The sequence below is a fragment of the Colletotrichum chrysophilum genome, assembly GCF_026319265.1.
Source record: "Colletotrichum chrysophilum strain AFK26 chromosome Unknown scaffold_174, whole genome shotgun sequence".
NCBI lineage: Eukaryota > Fungi > Ascomycota > Sordariomycetes > Glomerellales > Glomerellaceae > Colletotrichum > Colletotrichum chrysophilum.
This window is the reverse complement of record NW_026517461.1, coordinates 29,779-49,133: the sequence shown is the minus strand read 5'-3', so window position 1 is coordinate 49,133 and position 19,355 is coordinate 29,779. Positions and strand designations below refer to the sequence as shown.

The 19,355-nt window shown below is 49.9% G+C and overlaps 6 protein-coding genes across 6 annotated transcripts; 3 read left to right on the top strand and 3 right to left on the bottom strand.

The window, feature by feature from the left end:
* Positions 1–247: 247 nt before the first annotated feature.
* COL26b_012394 (uncharacterized protein) lies at positions 248–1,633 on the top strand (the record flags this gene model as incomplete). Its single annotated transcript, XM_053185038.1, has 1 exon — positions 248–1,633. One exon carries the CDS (start codon positions 248–250, stop codon positions 1,631–1,633), a length of 1,386 nt encoding a protein of 461 aa, XP_053031020.1.
* Positions 1,634–1,764: 131 nt separating this feature from the next.
* Positions 1,765–2,763, bottom strand: COL26b_012393 (uncharacterized protein; the record flags this gene model as incomplete). Its single annotated transcript, XM_053185037.1, has 1 exon — positions 1,765–2,763. One exon carries the CDS (start codon positions 2,761–2,763, stop codon positions 1,765–1,767), a length of 999 nt encoding a protein of 332 aa, XP_053031019.1.
* Positions 2,764–4,448: 1,685 nt separating this feature from the next.
* Positions 4,449–7,897, bottom strand: COL26b_012392 (uncharacterized protein; the record flags this gene model as incomplete). The annotated part of the gene is made up of 8 exons (XM_053185036.1): positions 4,449–4,783; positions 4,851–5,279; positions 5,392–5,554; positions 5,732–5,927; positions 6,066–7,114; positions 7,247–7,265; positions 7,329–7,712; positions 7,767–7,897. 8 exons carry the CDS (start codon positions 7,895–7,897, stop codon positions 4,449–4,451), a joined length of 2,706 nt encoding a protein of 901 aa, XP_053031018.1.
* Positions 7,898–11,508: 3,611 nt separating this feature from the next.
* COL26b_012391 (uncharacterized protein) lies at positions 11,509–11,914 on the top strand (the record flags this gene model as incomplete). Its single annotated transcript, XM_053185035.1, has 2 exons — positions 11,509–11,839; positions 11,889–11,914. 2 exons carry the CDS (start codon positions 11,509–11,511, stop codon positions 11,912–11,914), a joined length of 357 nt encoding a protein of 118 aa, XP_053031017.1.
* Positions 11,915–13,107: 1,193 nt separating this feature from the next.
* Positions 13,108–13,704, bottom strand: COL26b_012390 (uncharacterized protein; the record flags this gene model as incomplete). Its single annotated transcript, XM_053185034.1, has 2 exons — positions 13,108–13,625; positions 13,650–13,704. 2 exons carry the CDS (start codon positions 13,702–13,704, stop codon positions 13,108–13,110), a joined length of 573 nt encoding a protein of 190 aa, XP_053031016.1.
* A 1,294-nt stretch (positions 13,705–14,998) lies between these two features.
* On the top strand, positions 14,999–17,593 carry COL26b_012389 (uncharacterized protein; the record flags this gene model as incomplete). Its single annotated transcript, XM_053185033.1, has 5 exons — positions 14,999–15,114; positions 15,335–15,383; positions 15,551–16,231; positions 16,284–16,535; positions 16,589–17,593. The coding sequence occupies 5 exons, from the start codon at positions 14,999–15,001 to the stop codon at positions 17,591–17,593; spliced, it is 2,103 nt and encodes a 700-aa protein (XP_053031015.1).
* Between the last annotated feature and the right edge of the window lie 1,762 nt (positions 17,594–19,355).

Here is a 19,355-nt window from a genome sequence, read left to right as displayed (position 1 = left end):
GGCTTGAGTACGATATTAGGTTATTGTTTTCTTATTTCTCGGCATTTGTCTAAGAAGATTAATGACTACAAATGCTCGTCCGTGAGAAAGGGGCTGGTGAAAATTTAAATTTTCATGATTCCCGAGCAAAGTGAGGCATTCAGATGGGACTGAAAATCTCAGAGTGAGCCAGCTCACTGTGGAATGAAAACCCACTCACTGAGTGAGCCGCTGAAGTCACCGGACCCACCCGGGAAACAATCTCAAAATGGACACGGCGCTCGCCGGAGGCTCCTGCCCTGCCTCCAACCTCACCCAGTTCGTTGCAGCAACCTCGTTCCCGAACACCGGCACCGATTCAACCCAACTCGTTCTGGCCGCAGCAGCAGTTTCCTTCACCATGGCGTCTCTCAAGGAGCCTCGACGCGTCGCAGAGATCATGCTCTCCTGGCTGGGCCTTGACCTCGTCTCCATCGTCGAGCTCCAGACGCTGTGGGCCGGCTACGGCCACATCTGCGCCATCACCGCCCGTCCGAGTGACGCTGTCAACGGAAACTTCGACGCGGGCGCCATCTCGCCGGCGCTGCGGCCGGACGCGCAAGGATCGTATCGCCTCGTTATCAAACTCATCTCGCCGCCCCGCGCCAAAGCTGGGGACGAGGGGCACCTGCGCAAGATGCTCAGCTACGAAGTCGAGCAGTACTTCTACTCGGAGATCGCCCCGAAACTCAGCGACGAAGTTGCCGTTGCGAAGTGCCTCGCTTCGACGCGAGACATGACGGGCAAGCCACGCGCCAATGAGTTGGAGGCCTTGATGGCGACCATCATCACCGATCTTCGCCCTCAATTCCCCGTCGCGGGCGAGAAGAGACTGGTCCTTAACCGATTGCAAGTCAAGGCTGCGCTAGATTGGCTCGCGAAGTACCACAGCAGTTCATGGGAATCGCTGCCAGACGACCTGGACAGGTTTCTTCTGCCGCCGCTGGACGAGCAAAAACGCAGAGACTCTGGTCAAGCACCCGCGGATCCCAAACTATGGCTGAACGGAGGGTATACCTACCTAGCGACGAGGCGAAAGGAGTACGGCTCGTTGTGTCGGGACGACTACTCCGAATGGAACTCGGCTTTCTGCGACCCTGTCGACGGTTCTTCCAAGTCCGTCGCCGAGTTGGTGGCTGACTTTCTCACGCCCTCCGGAAGGCCGTTCGAATCCTACATCCATGGCGATGTGAAGTCTGAGAACCTGTTCACCACGCAGCCAGGCGACAAGGTTGCCTTCTTCGACTTTCAATACGCCGGACTGGGCGTCGGAACCTGCGACCTCGCCAAGCTCTTCACCTGCTCAGTACCTCTTGAGATGCTCACGCAGCATGAGGACATACCCGATCAGCTGCCGATGGATCAAGGAGAGAAAGCATTGCTGGAACAGTATCGGAAAACACTGTTGAAGGAGAGACCTTCAGGGAAGGGCTCATCGGAGTACGATTGGGATGTCTTCGTCCGCCACTGGGAGACGGCGTTAGTCGATTGGTGCCGATTTCAGGCGTCTTGGGGATTCTGGGGAAACACAGAGTGGTTAGAAGCAAGAGTTAGATCTATTTTGGCCGACGAGGGCTGGGTAGCCTGGCTGAAGAAGGAGGTGACAAAGGAGTAGATATAGAGTATGGTTTGACGACTTCAGCCAATTCTTGGTGTAGAATCACGGGTAGAAAGAACGCGTATGATAGATTAGACTTGAGCGAAGCTGTTTCGAGCACTTGCAGACTGGGCTTCCATACTTCTCTCCTACTGCATCTTCGCACTGAATGGGCACCCTGGGCCGCTCATCTTCTCTTTGATGAATGCCTCGTATGATTTATCCAGCGTCCTGCTTTCCTCCTTGCGCTTCTTCACTTCCACCTCCGGTAAGGTCTCCAGTTGCTCGAAGAAGGGTACTTTAGGATCAGGCAGCAAGGCCTCTGAGATGAGGAACATTGTCCTCACGATGAACACGATGACCGCTCCAAGTACTGCATTGGCCGGCTCGATGCGGAAGTACTTCAACGTCGTCGGTAGCGACAGCGTACGGGGGAAGGCCATGCCGAACCACCGCAGCCCCGGAGGAAAGTACCGATATGCAAAAAGGTTGAAAATCGACAGTCCAACATAGCGCGCTCTCTCATCATATTTGCGAGGGGTGTTCTCATAGGCCTCACAGAACGTAATGCAGCCCTCGAAGTCGTCTGGAAAGCCAGTGATTGGCACACCGTTGCCTTCAAGCTTGAACAGCGGCATCATGTCCCGCCAGAAGTGATGGGCCGCAATCTTCTGCTTCTCAGTGAAGCCTGAGAGCCCGAGACGTAATCGGAGACGATGCATGAGCACGGCGCTGAAAGTGAGCGTGTACACGTAGTCTTCGTTGTGGGTGAAGGTGTCTGGGTATCGGCTCGCTAAACCTGCGTGCAGTTGGTTGATCCTATCAACTGCATCTCGACAGCGTTGGTCGCTGGGGCCGTAGTACCACCATGCCATGTTGTAATGCTCCGTCCTGTCAACACGATCGCTCGCTTTGTGGACTACTTTGCCGCCATCTGAACGCCAGACAGGTGTAGATCCATGGCTTGATACGACGAAATTTGGGAAGGTGAGAGTGTAGATTAGGTTGTTGGCAAAGTCTGAGAGGTGGTAGCTCGATGTTAGGCGCCAGATGAGTTCGTAGTCGGTTTCGGAGTCGAGGGAGTCGACTGCTTTGGCAATCCATTTGTAGCCGTCTTGACTTATGTTGTGGTCGGATGGCAAATGCATATTTTCAGTGATTTAGACAGCGAGTTTTGGTAATCGCAAATGATAATCGGAAACTTGGGAAATGCCTTGAACCCAGTGGTTTCCGTATTCCTTCGAATTGAGTCGTTGTTAAATACATTCTTCAGCACATGCGATTTGGGTGTTCGTCGGGGAGTTAGGAGCTAACCGACAGCCTCTAAGATCTTGTGATGTGAGTTGTTCTTGGATTTACTCGACAAGTTGCTCCGTGTGTCTCCGGGCGGCCGCCTCAATGATCTTGGTCGACATGGGCACTGAGGAGGCCGAATAGGAGGCTCGCAATTCCGACTGTCCGTCAAAGAAGAACGCAACCCACTTTTGGGGTGCTCATGGTGTCAATGCACGACGCCCGGAATTCCGAATCGCCCGATTAATAAGCGGCCAAAACATAATGACAGTGAAGTTGAAATAAGAGCAACGCCCAATCCAGGAGATAGGGATGATAGTATTATTTCCTCATCCATCTAGACAAAGTTGGTTACGCGTGCTGCGAAGCTACCGGACTCAGCACTGACCGAGGTGCTTTTACTGCTTTTTCCCCTACTGTGAAAACCCTACTGGGTGGGCTCGAAACTTCCTCAACATACTGCTGGCATGCTATATAGAGGGATTATGTATTGAGGGCTGTCTTGGCTTGTCTTCGTCATGTGAACTGCGTGGGATTTGGTACCAGGTCCGACCGTGTTGAAAATTCTAGATGTAGTAAAGACTGTCGTTTGCAACCTGAGTTGCTGCCTGTCTGATCTTAACCTCTTTAGAGGCTTGACTTTTCAACTTAATAGGTAAGACCAGCTAAAATGTAACCATCTTACATAAACCAAGTTCCTTACGCCATTCCCGTCGTTGTTGCTATTGGATCCCTGCGTATGTTGCTCTTCATATCTATCCTGGCCCGGCTTTCTTGCGAATATCGTATCCATACACTCCTCAAACACGAGCAGTCCCATTACAGTACCGATCTTGTGTATCAGTCCTCCTCATTGGAAGATTCATCGTTTCGTTGCTTTCCCCCGCCTTTCAATCTACACACGTTTTTCGACTCGCTCCTGTTTCCCTCTTGCGTGTGCTCGTCGCTAACATCAGACTCAACCTTCTTTCCCTTGATTCACCGGATGCCAGCAAAGTTGTCGACACGACCCTTTCGATTGTTGTCTTCAGATCTCCTGAACAGGTCCTTGGGCTTTTTGTGGGCTGATAGACGCGGGGCTCCTTGAAAATCATGTTATCTAGCTGCATTTATTGTGCGTCGCGAAGTCGAACTCGGAACAGCAGCTACGGTGTCTGTGTGTGCAATCATTCGAGAGCAATTCGGGATTGATTTTGCTGCATTTCAATCATTCAAGTCGACGACATCTGTTGATTTCTCACTATGGCAAATGAGGATGATGAGAGAGCACTGAACAGTTATACAGTCTCCACGTCATGCGTCCGGAAAGATCAAAGGGGGTAGAAAGCCAACCTATGTCGCCACTAAATTATCTTCGCCTGCCCATGCCGCCCGTTTATTGAGAATCTGTTCAAACACCTCTATTCCTCAAGAGCTTTGGCTTACTTCTTCTCCTTAGTGAATGCCCAATGGAAGCGCCGCACTAGCTCCTCACTCTAAACATCAGCCACTCCACAGTGCATTCTTGTGATTAATCGTGCTGAACGATGGATCCCGTGTATCATTCATCTTCGCTAGTAGATTCGCTTTCTGAATCATCTTCGGACTCGTCGATTTGTTGCTCGTCCCGCCCCTTCGACTTGGCTTCATTTTTGAGCCTACTTTTATTGCCGTCATGTTCATCGTCGTCACTGTGAGACTCGTACTTCCTTCCTTTGGCGCTCCGAATGTCAGACAGATCCTCGCCACGTCCTCTTCGACTGCCTTCTTCAGAACGCTTAAGCATTTCCTTGGGCTTTGGGTAAGCAGATAGACGCGGTGCTCCTGGTTCATGACTATCCTTTCTCCATGAGCTCTTGGATGCGCGATCGGCATCGTCTCCTCGGCACTTGACCACTGTGATTTTTCATTTGCACTCGTCAGCATCACTGAGGCTTTCTGGCCTTTGCGATCCAGAACTTACGGTAATCTTCAAATTCGCCGACCACCTTCGAAACTGTACCAAAATGTTTGCTTCTGAGCTGAATGGTTCGGTACTTCTTGGCCTTCTTCGTCAAGGCCTCTTCCTCGCTGACATTCTTTTCTTCCAGATACTTGATGCGCTCATATGAAGCTACAGCGATGGCTGTCTGAAATGCATTGCGAATCTGCCTTCCGTTCCAGGTCGCCGCGCTGAGGCCATCCGATTTCTTGTCTTTGATGTCATCAAAGTGACTTTCCGCCCATTCGAGAAGCTCGTTCCGGTCAAAACAGACCTTTACAGCCTTCTTCTCGTTATCCAACTCAATTCTATCCAGGATATTTTCCCAAATCTTCTTCGTCCCAGGTGCATCGATGGACTTGTATCTCAGTGCAACATGAATTCGAGATTTAAAAGCTTCGTCAATGAGTCCTTCTCGATTAGAAGTGAGGAATAGAATGCCTGGATAATACTCCAGGTGACGAAGAAAGACTACAGAAGTTATAATGAGTAAGCTTGGAGTTTGAGAAAACGGGTTACGAACCTGAAACTATTCCATTGCGGTCTAGATCGTGGATGTTGCGTTCAGCAAGGTAGACGTCGGCCTCGTCAAGCAGAAGGACGCAATTCCATCTGTGAGCCAATTTGAAATGCTGGTCAAGATTTCGTTGAATTTCCACAGCCTCTGATCCAAGGTCACCACACGTCTACATCTTAGTTAGGGGATATCGCCACGAAGTGATGTTTGTTCCAGATCCTGGGCTACTCACAATGGCGTACAATGGTCGGGCTGGGTCACTGTAGGCCGCAATCGTTTCCGCAGTACTCGTCTGTTCATCTTGTCAGGACAATGACGACTCTCGTCGATAGAGGGAGGTTCTTACCTTTCCCACCCCTGGCGGACCGTAAAGAAAGATGACGACTCCGTTACCCTTTCCCTTGACAATGTCAATTTCGGTCTTCGACTTCTTCCCGCTCCCGTCCTTGCTCTCGGCAACTATGCCGTGATTCTTCACCAACGATTGTAATAGTCGTTTTGTCTTAGAAGGGATCACGAGATGATCAAAGGACTGCTGTCGTCTGGGCTCGGTTGACTGCATCATTTCGAATTTATACATGTCGAGCAAATCTGATCCATCAGAGCACGTCAGCTGGTTTCGAAACAAGTAGGAAGAGTTTTGGGCTGCCTTACACCAGTCTTTTGACTTCAGTCCATACCCTAGCAAAATGCGCGGCAGCATAACAAGCTGGTCTTCCGAAAAGTTGGCGAAGTCTTCAGCTGATACTGTCAGAGAATATTTGCCAGTGGCTCTGAAATCACTGGCACGCTTCATCTCCAGTTTGCTCACTGACATGTTGATGTCGCAAGTCCAACAATTTTGCTTGTCGCAACGTGCACCATACTCGTCCTCTTGTTCGATGAATGGTAGACTCAGGGGTATTGGCTCCAAGTATGGTTCAATGCCGAAGACATTCGCCTCATAACCAGAACTAAAGTCAACGAAAACTTCCTCGTCGACGAACTGAGGCGCCTGAGGCTGTACATTCAGTCCCTTGTACACACCGTGGCCGTATCGCAAGCTTCTGAACGTCTCACCCTTCTTGATCAAGGATTCAAGAACTGGGTCGTCAGCTTTACAGAATCGTTTTGGGTAGTAGGTCAGCTCCGAAATTTCCCTCTCTCCTTCGAACGGTTTGATGAAGACAAGCTTCTGTTCAGGCATAAAGCGAGAGCCATTAAATCGCCATCGATAGGAAAACAGATGAAAGTCATCCTGTTGGGAAACATCGCCCTTCAAGTACTGGGGTACTATCATATCATGTCTCTGGTACCACGTAATGTCCCACGTAACTGCCAGGTATTCTTGCGGAGGGCGGCTACTGGTGGGACAGTAAACGCAGTAAGCTTCAGCAGAGCTTGGGGAGTCCGGACCCTCCCCACGCCCGATTATGATGTCTCCTGGTTTGAACAGATACCATAGGTTCTGGTACGATATCCGCTCAAGAGTTCCATCGGCGACTTGTGACTGGACCTTAAGGAATGAACCGAGGTGTTCCTCACACATTTGAACAAAACAACGTAGAAGCATGATCTCTTCCTGTTGACTCTTGAAAGGATCGTCTTCAGAAGTACCGTTGCTTGATCCCGAGGGGCCATCAGGTGAAGATTTGTTGACACCATCAGTCGTGACCTCAAGCTGTCCATCGAATGTGTATTCCATGTCCTTCAGACCGGACTTGAACTTGTCATAGAGATGAACAAATGCCTGTAAGTTGCGATGTGGTGATTAGTTCCCAAAGCATCAACCATGAAGGTCCAGTATTTGTCGCCATCCGCCATGATTGACTGGCTGCCCAATACAGAGGTTTGAGTGTTGGACCTTTGAGAAAACACTTACCTTGAATGGGCTCGGAGCGCTACATGAACAGTCAGTTTCAATACTAGGTATTGCGTCTCGTTTTGGTTCTTGGGGGACTTACATGTATGGCACATGGGAGGCTTCCGGGAGTAAGTTCTGACTGAAGCCCTGCAGGAGTTGATCGAGGCGAACGGAGTTGATGATGATGTTGATCGGAAGAGCACTAGGGGATGGCTCGTTGTCCAATCGGTCGGCAGTTTTGATTCCTTCATAGCAGACGATCATAGCATATTTCTTCAGCTTGCCAGTGGCGATCTCTGCAAGTTTATGCTTCCAGCTGATTCCCGGCTTCACATGCAATACTTTGCACTCTGCCAAGCTGCCCAGCTCTTCCTTGTTTTTCTTAGTGGCAGCGGCTGTATCCTCAGCCTTCGCAGCTTTGGCGGAGTCGTCTGCGTCCTTCGGCTTCGTGGCTTCGTTGTTCTTCATGATTTCTTCGATTTTGCTGTGCCATTATTTGAGCTCGGAACAGGGACAGAAAAGCAGCTGAAGCACGTACGTCTTGGAAATCAATTGTTCCATCTTCTCGAGCCTGTTCGTCAGATCTGTTACTTGTCGCTGAAGCGCAGCAACGACTTCGCTTTGATCGGGAACTGGTCCTTTCCCCTGGTCGGAATGTGGAACATTCATGTTTGCACAAGATCCAGCCCCGTTCGGGACTGGAATATCCCCTAGAGGCAGGTTCACGCTCTCGGGGGCAGCTTCCGACATGGTCAGTAAAGTTGCTATGAGTATGATGAACTATCGTGTGTGAAGTCTTCCAGGCTTAGACTTGGGCGTGGTGTAAGTTGGGATCCCAGGCTGTACCTTGTCTTTGTAAGACAGACGATGTACACAAGTCAACCCGGGCAGAGCGTGAAAAAAGCCAGGAAGAAAAGAGGAAGCGGCAAGATTTAATCATTGATATCAAGAAAGCGGGATATTGCGCCAACCTGTGCCGTCATCCCATCTTCTATTAAATCACAGTGCTCTGACTGAGAGAGGGAAAAGCCGCGGAGCCTCGTCTCTTTTCGTCTTACCTGCAGGCAGCAGCCTGACTACAGCCCCTGTTCTACTGCGCCATCAGACGCCCATGTTACATCCGAACGATTATGTGGCCCTTCCAGGCCAAGGAGTTGGAACGCTTGCCGACGGCCCCCACAGAAACTGTGCCACGATATCTAAATGCAATTGGTCGCCTGCTTCTGCTCAAGTCTTATCTTACTCCGCGACTCCGCCCACCACCAATCGTAGCCTGATTGAGCTTTTATTAATTGCTGACATGCATAGCTTGCGCCCAAGAGTATGCTCAAGGATCGGCACACTTGTGCGGAACCCAGCCTGCTCTAGGTCAGCTTTGTGACTACCGCGAAATGAAAAGGGGTCTAGTCGGTACAATATTTCCCCAAGTTCCAAAAGAATTCCTGCACCTGTCTTCCGGATTCTTGAGCTGCGTCCGCTGTAGGCGATTTCCCACATCCCTCAACATTAGACCAGGTTTCTTTCTGCGTTTGTCCGGCCAAAACCTAGGAGCCATTTTAGGAGCCCCACGAGATGACAACTCACAAGCCAACAGATGATGCTAGTCTCAGTATAGAGGGACAGTACACGGAGCAAGCCGTCTATGGAACACTCTTGCATCCAAAAAGTCAGCCTGTGCAAGAGTTCTTGTCAAGGGCCAACGGCAGCTTGCACCCCGCATTCGACGCCAGTGGCTTTGCTATAGAGCGTGGCAGGTTGATCATCTCTGTCCAAGATTTTAACCACTCTTCTCAAGGGGAGTGTCAAGAGTTGTGAGTTCGTCGTCTATGTAAAGACACTGTCATTCATATACTGAGTCGCGATAAGAAACTTGCAGGAGCTGTACCAAGAGTGTTTCGAGGCTCATCATTCTTTTCTGAAAACCTACTACAAAATTTTCAAAGCCAACAGTGATGAGGAAATCGACGCAGCTGTTGAGCTTCTACCACCTTCGAAGGCAAAGTCCTTCCAAGAGGTCGAAGCAGTCATAACAAAAGTTTGTGAGCACCTCGAGACCAAGAAAAGAGCAAAAGCGGAGGCAAGAGACAGGAATTCACTCGTCAAGCGTCTTCATAAAGCTTTGACTGCATTCAAACGACAGTCTAAGAACATTGAGATGTTTCTTGGCGTGCTGCCTTCCAGCAGCGAATACGTTTCGTTGCTTTGTGGGGCTCTGTCTGTGGTGTTCAGTGCAATCGACAAGCATGAGACTCTGAAAGAGAATGTGTGCAAAGCCATAGATGAAATACGGATGGCGATGGGCAATCAAGAGTATGCAGCACAAGTCTATCGCGAGGATCGCCAAATCCACAAGCTTATGGCCAGCGTTTGCGCTTCAATCTTCGACATACTGGGATATATATTGAGGTTTGTGGGCCAAACATCACTGAGTAAGTTGAGCTTGTGGGCATCCGATCCCGTCTGGGCAATAACCGGACATTCCGTCACTGACGCTCTCACAGAAAAGGTCATCATGCCTTTGTTGCGTCCTGCAACGTACGGCGATGATTTGCCAGATCTCCTTAGTCAACTTCAGACGAGGAGTCAACACTTGGTTGAGCGCGCTCAATTACTCCTGCACAGCTCAATCCGCAAAAGCCAGGAGGCATCTTCAAAGATGACGGCACTGCAGTTGCAGGAGATTCTGAAGATATCTTATACCCTTGATAAACTTCACAAATTCGTCGCTAGTGGATTTGAGGATCACGAGGGTAAGTGTCTAAAAGTCCATGGTAATGCATTTGAAGCCACAGCAACACCTTACGAAACAAATGCTTACCTTACACATTAAACTTAACAGGGATATTGAAGAGTCTCATAAATGATCAGAGAAGCAAACCAATTGAGCAACTCCCGGTCAGTTTTGACGTCGAGAAATTGCTAGACGACATGGACTATCAGGACTCCCTTGTTGCCGATGACAGCTCCAGTGTATTGCGAGGCTATCATCTCACTAGGCAGGAGGAAATCGTTGTCGAGCTTCTTACCGGTCATATTCGTCTTGAGTCGTTCGTGAAGGTCAAAGGATCGACCGCTCTTCTTCTCCTCGGGGGAGACAGCTGCCGTGATACTCCACGTTCTGCCATATCCTACTTCAGCGCAAACATGGTCAAATCACTTACACGCATCGCCACTCAGGAACGGTCTATATGTATTCTTTCGTACTTTTGCGGTCAGCATACAGATGACGGAGAACCATTTTCTTCCCCTGTGGAACTGATCACGACTTTTGTTCTTCAGCTGCTGAGCCAGTCAGGGCATGCCATAGACCCTGAGGTGCTCATCCAGTCCAGGATCATGGATACTCTTTACGAGCAAAAGGTAGCGTCTGTCTGTAAACTCTTGGTGAATTTATTGGATGCGGCATCAAAAGATACTTTGGTATTCTGTCTAATCGATGGCGTCAGCTTCTTCGAGTCGCCGAAGAGGCGTAAGGATGACATGGTAATTGTCGTTAGACTGCTCTTGCGGCACGCACGGAAGAGACAGAGGAAGGCGTGCGGTGCAAAGTTGAAGGTGCTGTTTGCCGCTCCATCGGGTTGCGACGAGCTGCATGAGCTGTTTGAGGAATATGAGATATTCACTATTCACGACGGCCTGCATAACAGAGACGCATTGAGATAACATTGCTCTCCGTCATGGCGTCTTGTCACACACCATAAGAGGCTATGAAAGAGATAAGGGAGCTTGGTCTTGGCATCTGTTTTTCTTGATAGTGTCTTAGTAGATTCCTTCCCTACGCTTGTATGAACAATTATACTCCCGGTACACGAAACTATTCATACTTCCTGGGTATCCCGATCGCTTGATTTGACCCGTGCCGTGTTTAACATAATGCTGGATCCAACATCAAGACATTATTGGCGCCCGAAAGAAGCATTTCCAACTAAGATGTATCTCGATGGAGATCTTATTAGCTAGGCGAAGTTTTCCAATTTGGTACATTCTTAGTCATGACTCTGATCATTCACTGCCCCTAAGAAGCCGAAGAAGCCTACTCAAAGTATGGTGGGGAAAATGACAACATCGATATCTTCTTTCAAGCTACGACCACCAATTTGTTGTAACAAATCTGATCAAACTGGGAGTCTGATTACAAATTGTGAACCCGATGAGTTGATTAACAATCACGACGCATTCTCTCACGTCTCTGGTGTAAGACAGCTTGGGCAACTGTGCTTCCCAATTGCCTTTGGAACTTAGCTTCATTAAACCTAAAGCGCTTATTTCTCGAGACGAAAATGACGAACATACTCATCACTGGCGGCTCAGGCTATCTTGGTGGATCGCTACTTGCATCCTGGCGGGATGCAAACATCACGGGCTACGACAAGCTGTACGCACTGGTTCGATCCGACTCGCAAGCTGCCGCAGTAAAGTCGGTCTATGGCGCGGAGCCTGTCAGATGTAGCCTTGAGGAAGCCGACATCAGGAGTCTGATCGTGAATAACGGCATCACTGTGGTATTTTATCTGATTGATGCTTACCGTGCTGAGCGCCCCGTTAGCTTCATCAAGGCTCTTGGCGAGGTTAAGAAAGCAACTGGACGAGAAGTTCACTTTGTCTACGCAAGTAATTTCCTTTGCTGAGCGTCTGGACCTACTTTCTAACTGACCTTCAGACTACTGGAACGAAGCAATTCTCTGAGCATGCCGGTGCGCCGACAGACAAGGCAATTCTGGACACGGATCCGAATATGTATGACATCCAGAGAGGCCAAAGGGCGCCAGTCGAGGAGATGGAGGTGGTATGTCGCTCCTATTCTAAAGACTGAAACCCCCTGCTGAGAGCTTGAAAGGCTGTAGCCACCAACTGTGCAGTAGTTGATACCGGCGAGAAGTACGACGTCAGGGTGTACCTGTTTTCACCCTGTGTTGTCTGTGAGTACTGAATATCTCAATATCAACTTGTTGACTAACATCATCAGACGGCAAGGGACTTGGCTTTGGGAATCCAATTTCCATCCAAACGGTGGATGTGGTCACCGCAGCAAAAGGGGCAGGACGAGTTTACCGGATTGGGCCTGAAGGACAGGTACGTCACGGCACCGACGTCTTTTGTTCTACCCGCTAATTGTTCGAGTAGACATGGCCGGTGTGCCACATATCCGACAACACGTCGCTCTACATTGCGCTGGCCAGAGCCATTTTGAACGGCTCCAACCCCGATCATGGGAAGTTCGGTTACTACCTAGCTTCCTCAGGCTCAGCCAGCTGGGATGATATTTACGCAGCTGTGGCCAAAGCAATGGCAAAACGGGGTGTCATTGATGATGACACAGTCGCACTCGTCACAGATGAAGCGTTGAGGAAGATGTCCGATGCGTTGAATGTAGAGCCAGCGTCGGCGGTCTCCAAAGTTGGTGGAAAGTAGGTCGCTCATTCCTCCTTCCACCATCACACGAACTGATAATCTCTACCAGATCGACGTATACTCCCGGGCATGGGAGAAAGCTGGGTTGGAGCCCGCAATTTCCACCAAGTCATATCGTTGACTCCTTGGACGATGAAGTTGAACTCATCTTGGAGAGTTGGACCACTAAGCACCAAGGTATTAGGTAGCACATGACTATGTGGACTGTACCAGAGGGAAATCACGCCACAACGTATCATAAATTTGCTATTTGGGTATTCATTCAGGTCATTTTTCCCGGACTAGCTTGCCCGTAAGAAATTTTACGCAACGGTTTGTTTCCCATAGGTATCGATATTTTCATATAGAATTAAAAGTCTGTGTGGTTCTATGAAGAAGCCACACAATACAAGGTGACCAAATTCCGCTTTCGCTAAATGTCCTTTTGGCGGTTCCGCTCGCAACACCCACGGTGCAGTCTAGATTTTTCAAGAGGTCTTCTTGAAGTTTAGAGTCTGGCCGTTTAGCATCTTCCTCACTCCTTCGTAGTATTCCGGCGTCAACTTCACCCAGTCCATGCAGTCCGAACCGCAGGGAATGGGCATGCCAGTGCCGTTGACAGCGCCTCCGAGCACGGTGGCTAAATTCATGCACACAGGGGGCACTCCTGTAGCTCGGATTCCATGGTCACCAACAGGACCTCTGATCGATATGTTTGCTTGGCGGGCTTGGTTGAAGCAATCATCCCAGTTATACTGAGGCACTCCAGGAGGAGCCAGGCCGGGTTCCTCTAGCGACTGAGCTCGACGGGTTTTAATCTCGGCTGCAATTTCCCGCACCATTCTATGCGCATAGGTAACGGCGTACTGGTGACGTCTGTCTTTGCCTTTGTTTTTCTCATCTTCTTCCTTCTTCTTCCTCTTTTCGTCGTCCTTGATGCCGACGGCGATTATCGCGGTAGACGAGCCGGCAAGAACCCCGAAAGTTGCGGCGGCGCCTATCCATGCTATTGCTGGTGGCGCCGGCACACCTTGAATGAATGTCAGGGCTGCAAATATTACCGTGAATACTGCTGTGCTTCGCATCTTGATAACGAGTTGGGAGTGCTGGGTTATTTCGAACCGCTGATGGAACGTGCAGGATATAAGAGAAAGCGTGCGCACGACTGGCTATCCCATGTTTGAGGACTAGAAATTTGAGGTCTTATACATATCTCACTTAAACATTGGATACAGTGTCAAATTAGTCATCGAAAGGAAGTTCATCCTGTGCTCCATTCAGTGGGAAGGTCGGTAGAAGTAGACCATAATAATCAGTCCCACAAGTACGACCCATCTCTCTTTTGTTTTGTTTCACCCGCCGGATGCGTCAGAAGTTCATCAAAGCATTACTGTCATCAAGCTCATATCTTATATGCCGTATACTTTTCTCTCATGCTGGAAGAAACTTGACTCCAAGCTTTTCCCGATGTCGCATTCAGCAACGCTTACCTGTGATTGTTCGTGGAGAGACACTATATGAACTCTCGTCAATCTGGCTGAGCCGTTCTCGTAACTGGAAGCCATTGAAGCCGCCTATTTCATACTTAAGCGCGGTATTGATGTTGCAAGTGCCTGAATCTCTCTTCGATCCCGGCCATGATCTCTCAAGAAGGCAGGGCCTGTGATACCGTGTAAAGTGCAGTTAAGTGGTGAAAACATACTGTGGTTGCGCGGAATTTCCTGTGAAATTCCGCTCTAAGTGCCGGACATCCTAGTTTCCGTCTTTCCGCGCCCCGCAAACCCCTCCCGCCTCAGAGCCAGTGATACAGGCTCACGAGATCAACTGCCAGGGATGAACGGTGCTGACATCCGAACTAATAATGCTAGTTCACGAGATCGTGATTGGAGAATGTGTAACCACAAGTTGAAGGTGCTGTAAGATTGTGTTCAATGCCTCTCAGTTGGCGAGACATCTCACAGACCTCAATTGCAGCATCTACCTCCTCATTGTACAAGCAGTGTACTGTTACCCCCAGCAAAGAGCTGTCCTACAGGTGCCAGTTCTCACCGCTTAGCGCTGTAACCAACGTAGCACCCGGCTATCACTGAGCCGGACAATACGTCAGAGTGCCTTAGCCTCCCCGTCCGGCCTGAAAACTCTACCCCGGAGAGGATAACAGTGGATCTTGCGGGGTGCTCTATGCGGGGTGTGCGGCGGAGGATGCCATTGCCCAACATTCAAAACCGCGGGGGTTCACCAATTCCGCTCATTCTTCCTCCCATCTGTGCCACCCAACATTTGTCGGACAACAACCCCTAGAAAGACGGCCTGCAGTACGTGGAGAAAGAAAAAAGCAAAAGGGATTACGAACTCTTTTCCTCATTTCATCTTTCCGCCATGGACCCGCCAACTTCCGAAGCAGCACCGGGTTCCGGGTCTCCAGCCACCGCAAATGGAAATGCCACTGCAGCCAAGCCGCGTGCGACCAGGGGGAAGTACATCTCCAAAGCATGGTAAGACCCCCCTTGACAGTGGTACCACATTACAGTGGCCCTTCTGGCATATTGTGGCTGACTGTTATGGTGATGCTGCAGCTTTGAATGTAGAAAGAGAAAGAGCAAGTGCAATGGGAGAAGCCCTTGTCTACGTTGTGCACGTCAATCATTGACCTGTAAGACCGCATTCTCATACTCTTCAAAATATGCTTTGATAGATGCTAATTGAACACCAAAGGTGCTTATCCCGCTTCCAAGAAGCAGAGGGAAATCCCAGCAAGTGGGACGTGAGTTCAGCCCCATCCGGTCTGCTCGGATGATTCCTGTCTAACTCGAAGATTGCAGCGATGGTGATACTCAAGCCATTCGGTCTTTGAAGGAGCAAGTTGCCTCACTCCAGGGCGATCTTGAACTGCTCCGTCAACAGTCTCCCCACCGACGGTCAAGCTCACAGACACAGTCGTCGCCCCAGTTCGATGAGACTCTCAATGCCTCTCGTGCTCGCTTGATCTCACCAGATTACACCGACCCAGGCAGTAATCCTGCAAGGCCAGATCAAGCCTTGCCCACGACTGAGCCCCCTGAAACCCAGGACAACTGCCAGCCGTCAGCAAGCTACACGTTCAATATCAGTCTGGCCCGGACACATCTTCGTGCGCAGGGCATCGCCATGACTGATAGTGATAAGCAGGGTGCCTCATCATCTGCAGATCGCACTCGACCGCCTTCCCCTTCCATCCACACACCCCTGGAATTTGGTGTCGGGTCCGTCGACCCTTTATGGCTGATTGATGAGAAAGAAGCCATCAGGCTCTGCAATCTCTACGAGGTCGAGATAGGCATCCAGTATCCTTTCCTTGACATCACTCGCATCATTGAGAATGTGCGCGTCCTTTACAGGGCCATGGCCAGTGGTTCGCAGAATGGCTTCGCGTTCACAGCTATGCCGGGTCCCACCGTCATTGATCCCTTAGATCTGGATCTACTCAAGATGGTCATTTCGGCGGGATCAATCGTTGAAGCAGGAGGATCCAGCCAGCTTGGAAAAGCCCTCTTTACTGGAGTGAGGAAGTCATCACACGACAAGTTGTGGGAACCAGCGAGCGTCAAGAACACGATGCTTTTCGTACTACTGGTCAGTCAAGCATCATATGCAGAATCGTATACTTATGCTAACGCGTTTATAGGCTATTTACAGCTTCCTCACTGGAGATGACCTTCAGGCTTGGAGGCTAGTCGGCGTTTCCGCTCGCTGGTGTTTAGAGATCGGCCTTCACCAAGCAGGCACAGTCAACAGGATCTTCAAGGAGGTGGAGGCGCGCAAGGTAGCGCTGAGACTCTTCTGGTGTGTCTACACGCTAGACCGTCGATGGGGCTTCGGTGCTGGCCTGCCATTCGTCATGCATCATTGCGATGTCGATAGAAACCTGCCAGAGCCGGTAAGTTCCCCATAGAGACTGACACATGGAAAGATGAAAGCTGACTCTTCAAGGATGATGACGTTCCATACCTCAAAGCCATGGTGGCCTATAGCCAGATAGGCAACAAAGTCTGGTCCACATCATACAACTCTGCCCGTATTACAGGGGCAGTGAGGGATGACGAGATATCCTATCTGCTGTACCTGATTGGCCAGTGGTATGAGGAGCTCCCAGAGAGTCTAAAGCTTAGCCCAGAATGGGAATCAAATGACTGGACAGGGTCAACAAGAGGCCCTCAACGACTTCAGCTTTTGTTACATCTGCGAGCGAACCAGATGAAGATCCTCCTCCTGCAGCCAATCTTGCACTCCCCGTCGAGCCTCAAGATCAACAAATCCAAAGTCCAATCGCTCATCAGATTCGCCAAGGACACCATTCAGAAACTGAACTCGTTGAACAAATCCACGGACATCTACCAGACGCAACAAATGTGCTTCAATCACTTCTTGGTGTCTGCTCTTGGTGTCATCTTCTTGGTCGTGGCACTCGCTCCTTCAGAGTACGGCGCCGCAGTCCGCGACGAGTTCCACATCGCGCTCGATCTCATTCGCGGTCTCAGCGCCAAGTCCTACGTATCAAGTAGACTGTGGAAGATGGTCAGTGATCTTCGGCTTGCGTGGAGGAAACTGGGCTTGAATCCTCCCCACACAAACGAGGACAGGGAGACGCGTGCCATGCGCAGCGCAGTTGCAACTCCTCCGCCCTCTTCAAGCGGCGTCGATATCTCGCCTCACAACACAACGCATCTCGACGAGGAGGATTCAAGAGTGGGAGAGTCTGAGGTCTGGCAAACTGGGGCAAGGGAGCCCATCAGCGACGTGCAGATGGCACAGGAGCTGAGCGATTTCTTCAACGCGATGGATAGTGCGCCAGACTTTACGAGCTCATATCCATTACTCGGCATTTGTGGCGATGCGCTTGAGTCCGCGGAGGGACATCCTGATGACAGTCTACCAGAGAATGCTCTGGACTCGTCAATGCTGGACGTGTCTCATTTGTTTGTAGATATGTTATAAGATGCAATAAGAATTTTGTCGCTTGGCCAAGTCAGTGCGGCACGATTACGAGGTTTCTTTGAGATCAGCAGTGTTGAATTACTCGCGAGCCAACGCATCTAACAGTCACTGATTCCGGAGGCCATTGACGACAAATTTTCCTCTTCAAACTCCAAATCCTACCTACGCTAGTCTAAGCAATGAAAGAAACTAAGTTTGCTGTCAGCAGCCCAGTCCACCATGACCTGTATTTGCTGAATGATGATTCGGTGATCACATTCTGAACATCTCATCCCCAAGAAGCCTACAACTTGGTTGAGCGACCACTCAGCTCGTCAGTACTGGATGCCAACCGCTTCCTGACAGGTTGTTCTACCGCTTCGTCCGTACCCTTCGTCTTTCCATCCACCAATGTCATAGTACTTGATGCCAAGGACACCTTTCCATAGCAAGCTCTCGAAGACTTTCCGGAATGCGGAGGATCTAGCGATTGTACCGCTTTTGCCGAAATCGATTCACCGTCTGTCTTGTGCGATTCTGGGTGAATGAGTGCGTAGAGGATATCCCCGGCGCCCTCCAAAGGCTTGAAGTGAAAAGCGTCAGAAAACAAGTACCCATCGATGGTCGGTCTATCGAAAGTCAGCAATGGGTTTCAACTGCCCAAATTTTGCACATACTGATTGAAACCAGCGGGGTATTCTGGTTGCCATTCAAATGATACCGACATTACGACTCGCAAAGACTAGCATTGTCAAAGATTTGATCAAACAGCCGCCGATGTTGTATGTCGTCGACCGTTCCGCATCGTTGAGCAGCGGTGTCCCATCTGTAATGCTGGACGGAATCAAACGTGTCGTGGGATATTGAGTGAAGTCCAGCAACAAAGTCGGCCTGCAAGTCGTCAGCGTACCCTCGGCGTTAAAGGGACAGGACACAAACAAGATAGTCTCCAGCGGTATGTTTTTCCTCCTTTTTTGGGTGTTTGATGACGGATTCCTTTGGGCGCCGGCAATGTTTGATTGCGTCTGCCACAATGCAAAGCGCATATGATACAGAGAGGGGATTGCTTTCTGCAAGCTCCACAGTACCTGAACACTCCACTACCTTCTTCAGGAGGCGATGAAGCAGCTCAGCGACATGATAGGACAATGTGTACATGAACTCCAAGAACAGTACCTGGTAGACTGCAGGGTGATCATGCCCTAACGACGTTAAGGTGGTCAATCTGTCTACGAACAATTGATGGCGATTCCAATTGTACAAAGCGTTGATGAAGAATGCGCATTTCCAGGCGTCAGTGGCAACTTCTTGCTACTCTCATGTTAGTTAGCCAATCAACAATTTGAATACGTCAATGGATAACTTACATCCACATCTGGAAGTTGTTGTATCAGATTTTCCGGTGCCCTCTCAAAAGCGAATTGGCTCATCTCCTGATAGTCAAGAAAAGGAGGGCTGTTGCTGGAGCTATGTCTGGCGGAGGGCGGCACGCCAATGGCAGGTCGAACAACGATGGTTTTGGCAGATTTCGAGTACTTCATTCGAGAGAAATGACCGCATTCATCGTCAAGATGGCACAATAAGCTCCACTTCCCTCGAAAAAGATCGTTGATCATGGGTACACCTTTCGGAGGATGCTCGCTGTTTACATGCTGGCGAAGCTTGTTCAACAAATCGTAGGTTTTGTCTATTTGACGTATGTTAGCGTCTATTATTTTTGCATTCCTCGAGATCTTGAGGGTCTTCATACCGATCTGAGTTCTGAGAAACTGAGGAATGGGAG